Source organism: Buceros rhinoceros, unplaced genomic scaffold, assembly GCF_000710305.1.
Source record: "Buceros rhinoceros silvestris isolate BGI_N320 unplaced genomic scaffold, ASM71030v1 scaffold7726, whole genome shotgun sequence".
Taxonomy (NCBI): Eukaryota; Metazoa; Chordata; class Aves; order Bucerotiformes; family Bucerotidae; genus Buceros; species Buceros rhinoceros.
Window position 1 is genome coordinate 27,401 of NW_010415752.1, and position 13,094 is coordinate 40,494.

The window sequence follows — 13,094 nt, forward strand, 5'->3', positions numbered from 1 at the left end:
CCCCGCCTCCCCTGTTCACCTTGTGTTCCTCTGTTTTGGATGCTGGCTTTGCAGGTTCTGATTTGGAGTCATGTCACATCACGCACTTGGGACCTTCACTGAAAACTCGGTAATGGCTTCCACCCACCTGCCAATCCTCCTTCTTTGCTGTTTTTCCACGAGACCTCGTATTTGCCAAGCACTGACAAACTTTCCACCCATAGAGCCTCCCCTGTTCACCTTGTGTTCCTCTGTTTTGGATGCTGGCTTTGCAGGTTCTGATTTGGAGTCATGTCACATCACGCACTTGGGACCTTCACTGAAAACTCGGTAATGGCTTCCACCCACCTGCCAATCCTCCTTCTTTGCTGTTTTTCCACGAGACCTCGTATTTGCCAAGCACTGACAAACTTTCCACCCATAGATTTGGGTTCTTCTCGCTCTCTTTTTGCTGTTTCAGTCTTAGGACCTTTCTTTCGCTGTTCACTAGTGCCTGCAAAGTTGTACAGATTTCCGGTGTAACTAACCCCTCCTAAGAGTATTGCCAAATCTCTTCCATGGTCCTTTTTAGGAACTAGTTTATAATGTTCATCTCCAAGATGCACAAAAATCAGGATCTGTTTCTTCCCTCTCCTGAACCTCTCTCCTGCTGGGTTGTGGGGACTCACCCTTAGGGTCAGCTGCTCGTGCAGGATGAGGAGTTCAGAACCACAGCTTGTCCCTGCGGCAGATGTGCCTCCTCACCTCGGGCTGCCCCTGGCTGGAGCTGACGAGGCAGCAGACGCAAACACGTGCTCACAGAGAGCTGGCAGTTTCAGTGGCCTTGGCAAGGAACATCTGCGTTCCTGGGACTCGGCCACCTGGGTTTAGCTCCGTCCCCTGCAGGCTGTGCCGTCGAAGCACGGCAGGTTTCTGCTGACAGAGCAGCGACAGCTCCAGCAGCGACCTCCTCCACGGAGCCTCTGTAAGCCAGGAGCTTACAGTCACCCACTGTTGTAGCGTCCACATGAACAGTTGCTGGAAGGAGGTTACCAGAGCTGCTTTCTTCGGAGATTCCTTTCCTGTTCGTGTCAATACTCGCACCTTTCTCTCTACGCTGGAGTGCTGCTCTGGCAGGGAAAGGTGCCGTTCCTGCCGGGCGCATGGGGGAAGCGAGTCACTGGTACCCTGCTCTGCTCCAGCTGCAGGGACGGTCTGCACACCTACAAGCGTGTGTATGGGTGACAGGCGTCAGTAAGACTCCAGCTAACAGCAGATGACTAAAGGACTTTCAGGTTTTGTTTTCTATGAAGTTTTGTGCTGCCACATCCATCAGTGACCGCTGTAGGGACAGAAGTGTCTGCTGTGGCCTCTTCATCCCAGCTTGCGCTGGTTTGGCACGTTGCTGGCGTACTGCGCAACAGGACAGATGTTTCCTCCCGTTACAGTAGGCAGCATGGGACTGGTCTTTAGACACCAAAGACAGATACCGGCGTCAGCTCGAGCCAGCCCGAGGCAGTGCGTGCCAGCGGACAAGAGGGGTGTTTTGGGGAACTCTTCTCTAGACTCCGGCCGTGCGCTGCAGCCTGCCCTCCCCTCTCGGGCAGCAGAGTGAGCTGTACCTGGGCCACGAGAGGAGGGGACGTCTCCTGCCAGTCGGCGTGTGGTTCTGCTGAGTGGTTTTCCTTAAGAGAAGAGAATTTACTCACTGATAGGCACGTTTTCCCCCTCGGTGTGGTGGGAGACCTCGCTGCTCATCGCTTGGGGTTATTCTGGTTATCATCTCATGTTCCAGCTCTTGCTGAAGAGCTTACGCAGCAGCCAGCCAGCCAGAGCGACGGCTGCCGAGTATGTGATAACCTGAAGTTCAGAAATATTTATTTCAGTCTGTACAGTGAATCTTTGAGCAGCAGCTTTGCTGAGAACTTACTGACCAATAGTGTTGGAATAATATTGAAGTTACTTTGCAGACTAATGATATTTCTTGTGGGTTTGCATAGGAAAATGATGTTTCTCCTGTTTAAAGCAATGTCTTTCAAGTTGTGAATGTTGCTCGATATTTGCTTGCTGAGTCTTTTCTGACCCGCTGCAATGGAATCTTTTCCTAAGGGGTTCTCTGGAACTTGTCCTCGTGCGATGCAGTGAAGATGACAATCATTCGAGACGCTCTGTCGACGCTGACCAGCACTGTGATTGTGCCACACTCTGGATGGAACAGCTCTTCCTTTGACGAGGATCACAAAATGAAATTTCAGACTTCCCTGGTCCTGCGCAACACTACAGGATGCCTGAGGTAACCCATTGCTCTAGGAGAGTCCTTTTCACAGAGGAGTTGTGTGGGACAACAGGTCCTTTTGGTCCTGTCATCTTCAAGATGAAAGAGATGTTGCATTCTACAGATTACAGACAGGTCTGTCATTGGGCAGCCTGTGCGTTTGGGGGTTTTTCCACGTTAGAGGCTTATGAAAAGTACCAAGTTAGTCACGAGGAGATGTTAACCCTAACGGCTGGTGGTTACATTTTGGTGGGGTTTTTTTATAAATTGTGGTCATTGCACATTTCTCTGTTAATTACTGCAAATTTTGTGTTGTGTGTAGGGTTTAGGTATAAGTTAGGGAAAATACTGTGCATCAGGTGATTCTTCATTGTCTATATTTACATACCTGTGTTATGTATCAGTGAAGAAGTGTGTGACTGTCCCCTGTCTGGATTTCTCAGAGAACAGTAAGAAGAAAAACAGCGTTCAGAGTAACGAAAGGCTAACCTAAACTGTCTGAAAAGAGAATTCAGGGGCCAGGGGCTCTTTCTGTTCGTTTGTGGGTTGGTGTGTAATTTTAGTTGATTAGATTCCAAATTGTGTTCCATTGAACACTGAACTTCTCAGCTGTCAGTCGCTGTGTAACTGTCTAATAAAATGTCTGTCTGTCTGTGCACGCACTGTGTTCCGTCTGCGCCCTGTAGGAATCTCAGCTCTGCGGGCGAGGAGGCCCGGAAGCAGATGAGGTCCTGCGACGGGCTGGTCGATTCACTGCTCTATGTGATCCACACGTGCGTGAACACATCGGACTACGACAGCAAGGTGTGTGCCCCTTCCCTCGCAGTGACCTTTAGTGCCACACCGCGTGTCCCACCGGGCCTTCTGGGGTTGGATGGCAGGAGTCTTTCCTGTGACGCGCTCAGCTCAACCGGTCTCTCCCAGCGCCAGTTTACTGATGCGCAGTCAAATTCTGCTGCGTGACCCCGAGTGACTTGCTCGGTGCTGTTCATTTTCACCAGCGTGAGGTATTCTGTGTTTAGTAAAGCAATAGTGAGTCCTAGTGCTTTTCGCTTTCAGAACACTCAGAAATAAGCCTCTCTAGTAGAGATCTCTGCTGTCATATTTTAAGATGGCAGGAGAAGGATTGCCGTTTCCCGGAGAAACGGACAAAGCAGTGCCCAAGGCCCAGAACTGGGATTTAGTGCCTCTCCTCCTCTACGTAATCGGCTGGGTTTGCTTTATCACTGTGTGAGAATGGAACCGATTACACAACGTCTTTCTGGTTTGGCTTCAGACGGTGGAAAATTGTGTGTGTACCTTGAGGAACCTTTCATACCGTTTGGAGCTGGAGGTGCCTCAGGCACGTCTGCTGGGGATCAATGAACTGGATGACTTGTTAGGAAAGGAATCACCTAGCAAAGATTCAGAGCCAAGCTGCTGGGGGAAAAAAAAGAAGAAGAAAAAAAAAACTTCACAGGAGGATCAGGTTTGTCATTTTCTTGGTATTACAAACACAGCAACTGTAATTTAGCTACTGATGGGGGGCAGGGAGGACATAGCTTGGGGGAAAACTGTGGTATGTTGAACGAAAATCGAGTGGTTTTACCTCGTTACAAACACACTTTCATTTCTCAGTGGGATGGAGTTGGCCCTATTCCGGGGTTTTCCAAGTCTCCCAAGGGGGTGGAGATGCTGTGGCACCCGTCCGTGGTAAAGCCGTACCTCACGCTGCTAGCAGAGAGCTCCAACCCAGCCACTCTAGAGGGATCCGCGGGGTCTCTCCAGAATCTGTCTGCGGGAAACTGGAAGGTGCGTGAATTCCTACCCTTCCTCCTGTCATCGTGTTTTCGCTGAGTTTTTTAATAAGATACAGGGATGTGTTTAGAAGGAATGTGTCATTTTCTAGGATGCACCTGAGTGTTTCTCTCTAGCGTCTGTCAGTGCTGCTGTGCCACAAGAACTGCCACAGTGAAAAGCGGTGACAAAGACGTTAGACAGGAAGAGCAATATGGACACTGGAAGTTGGTACCGTTTATTTAAATGATCGGAAAAGCTTTCTTCCAGGGCAGATTAGGTCAAAATAATCTTCTGGCATCTTCTAGCTGTGAGTTCTGGTGGGGATGGAACTGTCAAAATAAGACCAGCATAAACAGGTAGTTTGCATTTGCTTTATTATTTGTATTATTTATTTCCGTACTCTCTTGCTTGTGGCTCCTGCATACGATGTCACAAAGGCACCACGTGAGAGCACTTTGTTGATGTTACGTGTTTGTCACGGAGAGATTAAAAAGAATCATTAATTGCTTCCTTTGCTTGTAGAACAGTCGAGGCTTTTTCATCCCATGAACATTATAAAACTGGTCTTTAAAAACCCAGCAAGCCAGCCAAGAGAACTATTCTCTTTTCAGTAATTTGTCATCGGTCAAGACATTTTCTGTGTAGACCACTGTTTGCAAACATGGCTCTGTAAGAGGAGGGAGAGGAAAACCGCAGAGCCGGCTCTTCGTAGTGCTGAAGAGACACGCACTCAACACGCCACCTTCTCTGGGGAAGGCTCCCCTGAGGCCCTGGGGAGTTACACTCTAGCGAGAGACGGTTTCAGTCGGGCTGCGGCAGGTTCGTGAGTAACTGGAGTTCTGTGACAGTTTGCAGCGTACATTCGAGCTGCTGTGAGGAAGGAGAAAGGGCTGCCGATCCTGGTGGAGCTGCTGAGAATGGACAACGACAGAGTCGTCTCCTCCGTGGCCACCGCCCTGAGGAACATGGCGCTGGATGTTCGTAACAAGGAGCTGATCGGTAAGTGCAGAACTGATGAGGAGAGCGCGATTGCCACCACGTCAGGCCTGGTCCTGAGAAAGCGCTCAGGTGGGATTCTAGCGATAGAAAGAGTGGTCTTGATCGTACCGTATCGCGGCAGTCGTGTCACAGGAGTTAATCCTTTTGACAGCAGTAGCTTTTCAGAGCAATACTGACGCTTCGGTCGCCTTTAGCCATCTTGCGTGGCGGTCTTGGTACAGCAGCTGGGAGTCACCTCAGCTAAACCCAGGGGGACAGGAGACTGTTAGCACAAAAGATGATGGAAAACACAGCTCTGCCTCCTTGGAGCTACCCAGTAACCTTCTCAAAGAGCTCCGAGGTCTTGTACGAATTCTAAGAGGACAGGACAGCTCTGCTGCCAGTGCATCAGAACACACTTTACTGACCAGCGCTGGGCAGGGAGAGAGGGGAGCAATCCTCTCCTGGTGAAATACCTCTGCGAAACCCCAGGCACAAAGCAGTGTGTACGTGTTTTCGCTGAATTAAGTCATCAGCAAGGGTGCCTGCTAGAAAAACTTACTGTTTCCCTCTTGTCAGTTGTAATGTTTAATACTTCAAACACTTACCTGTGCCCTTCTAATCCTGCATTTAAAAAACCACAACACAACTGACTTCCCACCTTGGAGAGGAGTCTCAGTCCATTAGGGCAAGTGTGGAATGTGCCTCATGCCCAGCTTCAGACTGCTGTGCCCTAAGTGAGCCCTGCCGACGCTCGCCGTGATCTAAACGTGTCGTTTCCGTGGCAAAGCATTTTCTGTGTGGTAGACTAGTTGGATAAGTGTGTAACGACTGTTTATACAGGTAGGAGAATCATTATTCTCCAAGAAGGTAAATGCAGGTGAACAGAGTTTTATTGTGTGTTTCTGAAGCGTCTCCATCTCGGATGTTCAGAATATGTTTTCTTGCCGCGTCGGCATTACACAGAAATGGGTAAAAATAAAATTGTTCCATAGCACCAGCCATGGACAGGTCATGCTCCGGTGAAGTCTCTGTTCAGGAACTTCTCAGCTGAGGACCCGTTCCCTTGCCCAGTCCAAGGCTCATCGATGGAAGAACCATTGCCTTTCCAGAACCACTCTGAAACCAATCTTTGTTTATATATATATAAACATAGATGTTTTGAGACCTAAAGTGAGTCCTGAGTCACTCCACGGTAGTTACCTGCTTTTACAGCTCCATTGCCATTGGTAGAGGCAGGAATAATGAAAAGGTTGACGTGGTCTAAACTCTGGAGAACGTGAGAGACTGGGGACCAACTACAGCAAAAATTGGTAGATGCAAACACGTGAGAAGAGCTTGCCCGGAGACGGCAGTGACAGGCACCGCTGTGTTCAGCACTGCTGGTGGCCGTGTTCCCCCGCGCTGGAAAAGGTGCTTCTTTGGGCTGCAGAATTAGGTTTGGGGTATTTTTTCCCTTATGCAACTAGATAGCTAATGGCTCCGTGTAAACATGATTCGTTACTCATTGTTACGTACAAATACATGGCTTCCATAAAACCAGTTAATCGTTCAGTTAACAGCATGGCCTAAATGGGGGCAGGGGGCAGTTACCTTGGCTTGACTTCATGTCCTTCATCTGCAGTGAGATTGGTCCTGTGCTTCGGTCAGTCACTGAGGCCCGAAAGAACCGAGATCTCATCTCTTCTGGGAAGCAGATGAGATGAACAGGATGTCTGAAAGAAAAGCATTCCAGGCTACTGTAAGGAGTTCTTTAACCCTCCCACAGATGCAGCCTGGGAAGGTGCAGCACTGCTTCAGCCGTGATAAACAGGGTCACATCTTCCTGGAATGGTTCTGCTCGCTCCACATAATTCCCCGTTACAGATGCTGCGGTTCTAACGCAAAAATGCAACTTCGCACTTTCTTAAGCTAAAAGGAAAAACAAAAGAAATCAAAAATCGATCTCTAGTCTCTGTTGACTCTGTGTAAAATGTGAGCTCTTGGCAGGTGGCTGCGGTTCTGATCCTCTGTTTCTTTTTACTGCTTTCAGATGGATTTCTGTGTCGAGTCCTGTATCATCACATCTTAAGTACCAAAATGTATTTTTCACTTGGTTCTCTGATGGGTTCTCATAGGTAAATATGCCATGCGAGATCTGGTCAATCGGCTCCCAGGAGGCAATGGCCCCAGCATCCTGTCGGACGAGACGGTGGCAGCCATCTGCTGTGCTCTGCACGAGGTCACCAGTAAGAATATGGAGAACGCCAAAGCCCTCGCCGACACTGGCGGGATAGAAAAGCTGGTGAACATAACGAAAGGACGAGGTGACAGGCAAGTGGGCGACGAAGTTCATACCTGAACTCTTCCTCTTCCTTTTACAACACTTAACGATGCAGGGAATGGGGTGGGCTTGAGTAAAGAAAGGATCTGCTCTTGCAGTCCCCGTGGGAGCAGCTGACGCGGTGTGAATCACCCTGGGAAAGCGGCGGCTGTCGGTCCCACTGTTCTCTTGCAGCGTTTTCTCTATCTAAAGCTTCTGGAGGCTTTTACAGTCTGTGCAGTGATCCCGTCAGTGGGGCCTGGTTGAATGGTACTAAAAAGATGTCTCCTGTTAAACACCTCCAAGATTCACAGACTATTCAGAGCTTTTCGAAGTCGGAGGATGTTTCTCCGTGGTCAGGATGTGTCAGAATAGCTGTTAGTCGTGTCTAGCCCGGCTGTAGGGGAAGCGCGGCCCCCGGGCAGTTTACATGGCTGGCAGGATTGTCTGGAAGAGGGCTGCAGAGCACCTGTGGGTGGAGAAGACCCGGCTCTCTGCAGGTGTGCCAGCGTATGGTTGTGCCAGCCTCGCTGCCGGGGGGCTCTGGAGCCGGGCTGCGCCAGGCACTCTGCGTATTCAGTGGTAACAGAACCTTTCGGAACTGGGCAGCTGAGCGTCGAGGGGCAGGAGCGTGTAACAGCTCCTGAGTCGTGCCGGCTCAGCACAGAGCCAGCCCCAGGGGCCCTTTCGGATCCCCACCGCTGCTCTGTGCTCCTCAGCAGTGTCATGAGGCACAGCGTGTGAGCCCGGACATCACAGACCTCCCTCCTGCGGACAGCAGCGGGCTGGTGGGCTGGTCAGCCCTGCGTGCTGCTCCCGGAGTCCCATCAGGTGGGACGGAGGGAGAAGGATCTCTTCCCAGCGCGCTGCACGCACCGCGTTCCGGCTCAGAAGGAGCCAGGCTGTGTTTTGAGTATCCACAGCTGGTAACACTGTGTATGCCCAAGGGACTCAGACTCACTTCAGCTGTGGGTGCGACTGCAGCCGCCCTTCACAAGACCTCACTGTCTGCCGGGACAACACCTAGAGTCGCACCTGCGCTTACAGCGAGGGGGCATCAGGGTACGCTGAGCAGAAGTAACACCTGGGGAGCGTACCGAGAGTGCCTGCGCAATGGTTCCCGCTGTCAGCTGCAACGTCTGCAGTCCTCCCTGCCGGAAGCTGTGTTTGGGTGGATCGTCACAGCAAAGGAGAAAGGCGTCTGTTTAACACAGGCGTCATCCTGTGGCATTTAATGTCCAGTCACTAGCTCAGCACCGCGACTGGCTCACTGCCATCTCCTTTACGAAAATGGCAAGATTTTATCTTCAGCGAGAGCCAGAGCGGTTTTCCTAGCCCTGCTCTTGAGAACAGAGAAGTGTTTTCCCATCCAAGGCAAGTTTTCAGTGGTGTGACACAGAAGTGAGAACAAGTCCCGCTATGAGGGTGTCTGGAGACTTCCAACACCCGCTCTCTTTCACTTCTTTATTCTTTTTCTACTGTCACTTATGTACAGGGATGTAAAACATGATGGAATCTTGGGGTTTTTGAAATGCTGTAAATAGTTTCTGTTCGTGATTTTCAATTCTTGTGGACAGCGACAGTCGCTATTTCAGCCCTTCCACCTGCGTTCCTCCCGTGGGTGACCCAAAGAGAACGTTTCGGGGCGAGCGAGAGAAGCGATGGCTGTGCTTAGTCAGGTTCTGCAGCGTCCTTTTGGCGAGGTGCTGACCCCGCTCTGTGCGTGCTGTGGTGAGGTGGGAGGTGCAGCCGAGACCCGCCCGGGTGACCCGCTGCATGCGCAGCATCACGGCTGGGGCTGTTCCGTAGCTCAGGAACGTTGTTCTTTTTAAGCAGAATTAAGCGGCTTTCTCACGGTGTAATAAATGTTCTTTACCTCCTTAGGTCGTCTCTGAAAGTCGTCAAGGCGGCCGCCCAGGTCCTGAATACGTTATGGCAATACCGGGATCTCCGCAGCATTTACAAAAAGGTAAGCTATGACCTTGGCCTGCCCTGGAAAACAGTCCTACAGAAACTCCTGAAGGAAGCGGGGTTTATTGTGGCCTTTTGTTCCTTTTGCCACCCCCAGGATGGATGGAATCAAAGTCATTTTATTACACCAGTGTCAACCCTCGAGCGAGAGCGATTCAAATCACATCCTTCGCTATCGACAGCAAATCAGCAGATGTCACCTGTCATACAGTCAGGTCAGTCGAGGAGTGTAAAGACACCCACTGAAGGGCTACCGGGTACCCTGTGTGTTTCACCCTAAGAGCCTCTCGGTCCACCACCGATCCCGTCCAAACACGGAGGTCAGGCCTTCCCTCCTCGGTAGGTCAGCACAGGCCCTTCGTGCGCTCTGGGTTTTTCCTCTGCCATTACTGGCGGCAGGCGCCACAGGGTTTGTCGATGTCTCCACACCAGCGTTTTCCCTTTGGATAAGGAGCCCTTGGAAGCAAATCTCCCCACTTGCCCCCTCGCGCAGTCTCAGAAGGTGCGAGTTGTGTTCGTTCCGATGGAGTTCCACCAGGTGCCATGCTCCAGCCCACCAGGACGCTCTGCTGCTCGTGGCCATTCGTTCCGCTCCGGGGACTGGGCTAGGCCCGGTGCTAATAAAATCCACAGAGTACACGCTAGACTTTGTTACGAGGCCACTCTGCCTGTGCCGCATGAAAACCCCAAATTTACCTTTTTTAGCCATGACTATTCCAGGATAACACCCGTGGTTAAGCTACCCCTAATCACAGTTTTGTGAGGTGTGGTGTAGTGGACCCAGCTGACAGAAGAAGATATCATTGATTAATATTTTGAAGCAAAATTTCTGGAAATAGTTTTTAAGTATTTTTCTCCTGTTTTGCTGGAGTCTTTCCAAGGCAGCAAAGCCCGAGTGGCCTGTCAAACAGTGACGACTGAGCTGTGGTAGAGATTCAGCTGTAAGAGTACAAAGTAAACGATCCTCTGTTACAGTCTTGCAGCGCTTGTCCGCTGGAGCAAGGGATGTCCAAGACTGATCACTCGGCCAGGCAGCCTGTCAGTTCTTCTGTCCTGTCCCAAGTGACAGGATGGACTTCGAGGTTCAGTCGAAGGTGTAACTTACGTGAACCATAAACACCAGCAGGAGCATCACCTGCTGAATGCAGACACGTTACGCGCTGTGCGGACTGCAGTGGGTGCGGTCTCTTACTTCAGCTGTAACGTCTCAGAGCAGCGACTCGACATTGAAGCACAAAGTTCTGATCTCGTGGTACATTGTTGACAGCGTTTGTCATGGGGGTTCTTCACCAGGAAGAACAATGCACTAGGTCTATCCATTGCCCACAGCCCCCTCATCTGTTGGTCCTTGAGGAAGGAGGGGATGAGGAGAGAGGAACGAGAAGGTTCAGTGTGGGGAAGGCTTGTCTCGTATTTACTGACAGTCTTTCTTCTTCTTCTGTCAGTTGGCAGCACATCCTCATCACCGGCTTTATTAGGCATTAGAGAACCCCGCTCTGAATACGACAGAACACAACCTTCTATGCAGTATTACAACAGCCAAGGTGACGTCATCACCCATAAAGACATTTACACTGGTAAGTCAGGCGGGCTTTTAACTGCAGTACGTAACTATTCCCTGCAGGAGGGCTGATGCAGTCAGGGTATGGACAGTGGCAGTAGCACATGCTGCTTGATGCTGTCATCCGTGTTCATGCCTTGGGTTTGCTGCGTGTGGAACAGGGCAGGTTTTCCTTCTGCTTCTGCTCTTTCCTTTAAAATCACAGGCGTTAGCAGCGTAAGGGAAGGGCTGTTGATAGGGTGGTGGTGAGAGGTGTTTGGAACTTTTATTTAAAATCCTATTACAGAAAACAGTTTTATTGGCACATCATATGTATTATTATGTGTTATAAATAATAACGTGGCAGTATATTATCACGACATTATATTAAGTTACACCAAGACTTCATCTTTTCCCCGATCTCCGTTTTCCTTCATACTAGCGGTCGCTAACACGCAGAGATGGCAGTGAACAAAGAGGAGGCGGTTACTTGATTTAAAGGTTATTAGTCTGTAAACCAAAACCCAACAGCACAGAACAGCCTCTTGGTTTCAGCGGTCCCCGCTGCTGAGGGGCAGCGTCCGCCTGGACTGTGCTGTTACATTAGCACTAGGTAGTAAAATGTGCAGGCTTAACAGTTTGGCTGCTACGTGATTTCTTCTAGGAGAGACAGAAGCGACCAGCCTTCCAGACAAAGAGTACAGACTGATGCTTGTGCTATGAACTGTTCTCTCACAGGTTCCAGCAAGCCGTCGCCAATTTACATCAGTTCCTACTCCTCACCAGCAAGAGAACAGAACAGGCGACTGCAGGTGACGGCAGGGTGTTGTCCTGAGATGAGCCTGGCCCGGCGCTGGCGGGGGGGGGGGGGCCTGCCCCGCGCCGCAGAGAACAGAACAGGCGACTGCAGGTGACGGCAGGGTGTTGTCCTGAGATGAGCCTGGCCCGGAGCTGGCGGGGGTGTGGGGCACTGCCCCGCGCCGCAGTGCCACTTCAGAGCGCGTCGGTAGCACAGTCAGCCTGTTCTTGGGCAGTGCCACTCTTCAGCTGGCAGCTGCTCGTGTACTTCTGGCACCTTTGGGTGCTCTTCTCTTACATGCCACGTGTTCTAGCATGTTCCTCTTACGGTGGCGTGAGAGGCCCCTTTTCTGACCTGGCCTGAGCCGGCGCCAGGTGTTCAGGTGGGTACAGCCAGGTCCTGTACTGAGCCCTAAAGGCAGGGCTTTGGGAGAGCTCCTGGCTGCCCCGGGAGCACAGGAGGAGGCGTGCAGGCAGCCTTCGGGGTTTTTTCCCCAGTTAGTTTCCTTTAAAAATCCAAAACATTCCATGGAGGTGAGAAACCTGTTACTGTCATCATTGGTAGAGCCGCACTTTTTAGAGAGAGGTTCTGTCTAATGTCCGTAAGTTTGAGAAACGGGTATTTCCTCTGCCAGTGGTATTTTGAGAGCTTATTTTTCTGTCGTTTTGTCAGCAGCACCAGCAGCTGTACTACAGTCAGGAAGACACCAACAGGAAGAACTACGACGCGTACAGGTTGTACTTGCAGTCCCCACACAGCTACGAAGACCCGTATTTTGACGATCGAGTTCACTTTCCTGCTACTTCAGATTACACAACACAGTATGGACTGAAATCCACCACAAATTATGTAGACTTTTATTCCACCAGACGATCTTCTTACAGAGCAGAACAGTACCCGGGTTCACCTGACTCCTGGGTGTAGCATCGAAGAGACAAAGCAACAGCGTGTTTTTCATCTTGCTGGAGAAGTGGAACGGCCTTGTGAGTTGTTTTGGTTGTGAAATGTGAAAGTGAAGTGAAAGAAGGAACGAGGAAGGTTTTTTTGGTTTGGTTTTTTTTTCTTTTTTTTTTTCTTTTTTTTTTTTTTTGGGTGAGGGGAGGGGACGTTGAAAATGCCCTCTTTAAGCTGTTTTCTGCCCCACGGAGAGCCAAATGCAGATTTCGTGTTGCATCCTGGACGCCTCGCATCGGCACCTCTCCCTTCCCAAAGGGATGTGCCCGAGCGGAAAGGGATGGATTTTTGCTCTGTGTAGATGTTAGGTATAATTACTCGTAGCTCCCGTAGTCTGGTGAGGGTGTGGGCGATGTGATGAAAGGTTTGAGAATTGAGTAAAATGAATTTGGGAAGTCTGTAGGTCAGAGCAAATTAAAGCTGATTTTTTTATGTGAATACACATCTTGTTCTGATAGTTTGTACAGAAGAGATGCAATGGATGCCCTGGTTTTACTGCTATTACTCACTGTCGAGATTGTATGCTATTGCGTCGTGT

The 13,094-nt window shown here is 50.3% G+C and overlaps 1 protein-coding gene across 1 annotated transcript in view; it reads left to right on the plus strand.

Annotated features, from left to right (window-relative positions):
* The window catches only part of PKP4 (plakophilin 4), a 33,582-nt gene extending 20,943 nt beyond the window's left edge, over positions 1-12,639 (plus strand). Inside the window, exons 9-19 of the mRNA XM_010137529.1 lie at positions 2,068-2,251; positions 2,920-3,037; positions 3,510-3,701; positions 3,851-4,024; positions 4,861-5,011; positions 7,108-7,303; positions 9,177-9,261; positions 9,361-9,478; positions 10,709-10,840; positions 11,542-11,615; positions 12,278-12,639. Of these exons, the coding sequence (XP_010135831.1) occupies positions 2,068-2,251; positions 2,920-3,037; positions 3,510-3,701; positions 3,851-4,024; positions 4,861-5,011; positions 7,108-7,303; positions 9,177-9,261; positions 9,361-9,478; positions 10,709-10,840; positions 11,542-11,615; positions 12,278-12,526 (1,673 nt within the window). The 3' untranslated portion in view covers positions 12,527-12,639. The remainder of the gene's footprint in view (positions 1-2,067; positions 2,252-2,919; positions 3,038-3,509; positions 3,702-3,850; positions 4,025-4,860; positions 5,012-7,107; positions 7,304-9,176; positions 9,262-9,360; positions 9,479-10,708; positions 10,841-11,541; positions 11,616-12,277) is intronic.
* The last annotated feature ends 455 nt before the right edge of the window (positions 12,640-13,094 follow it).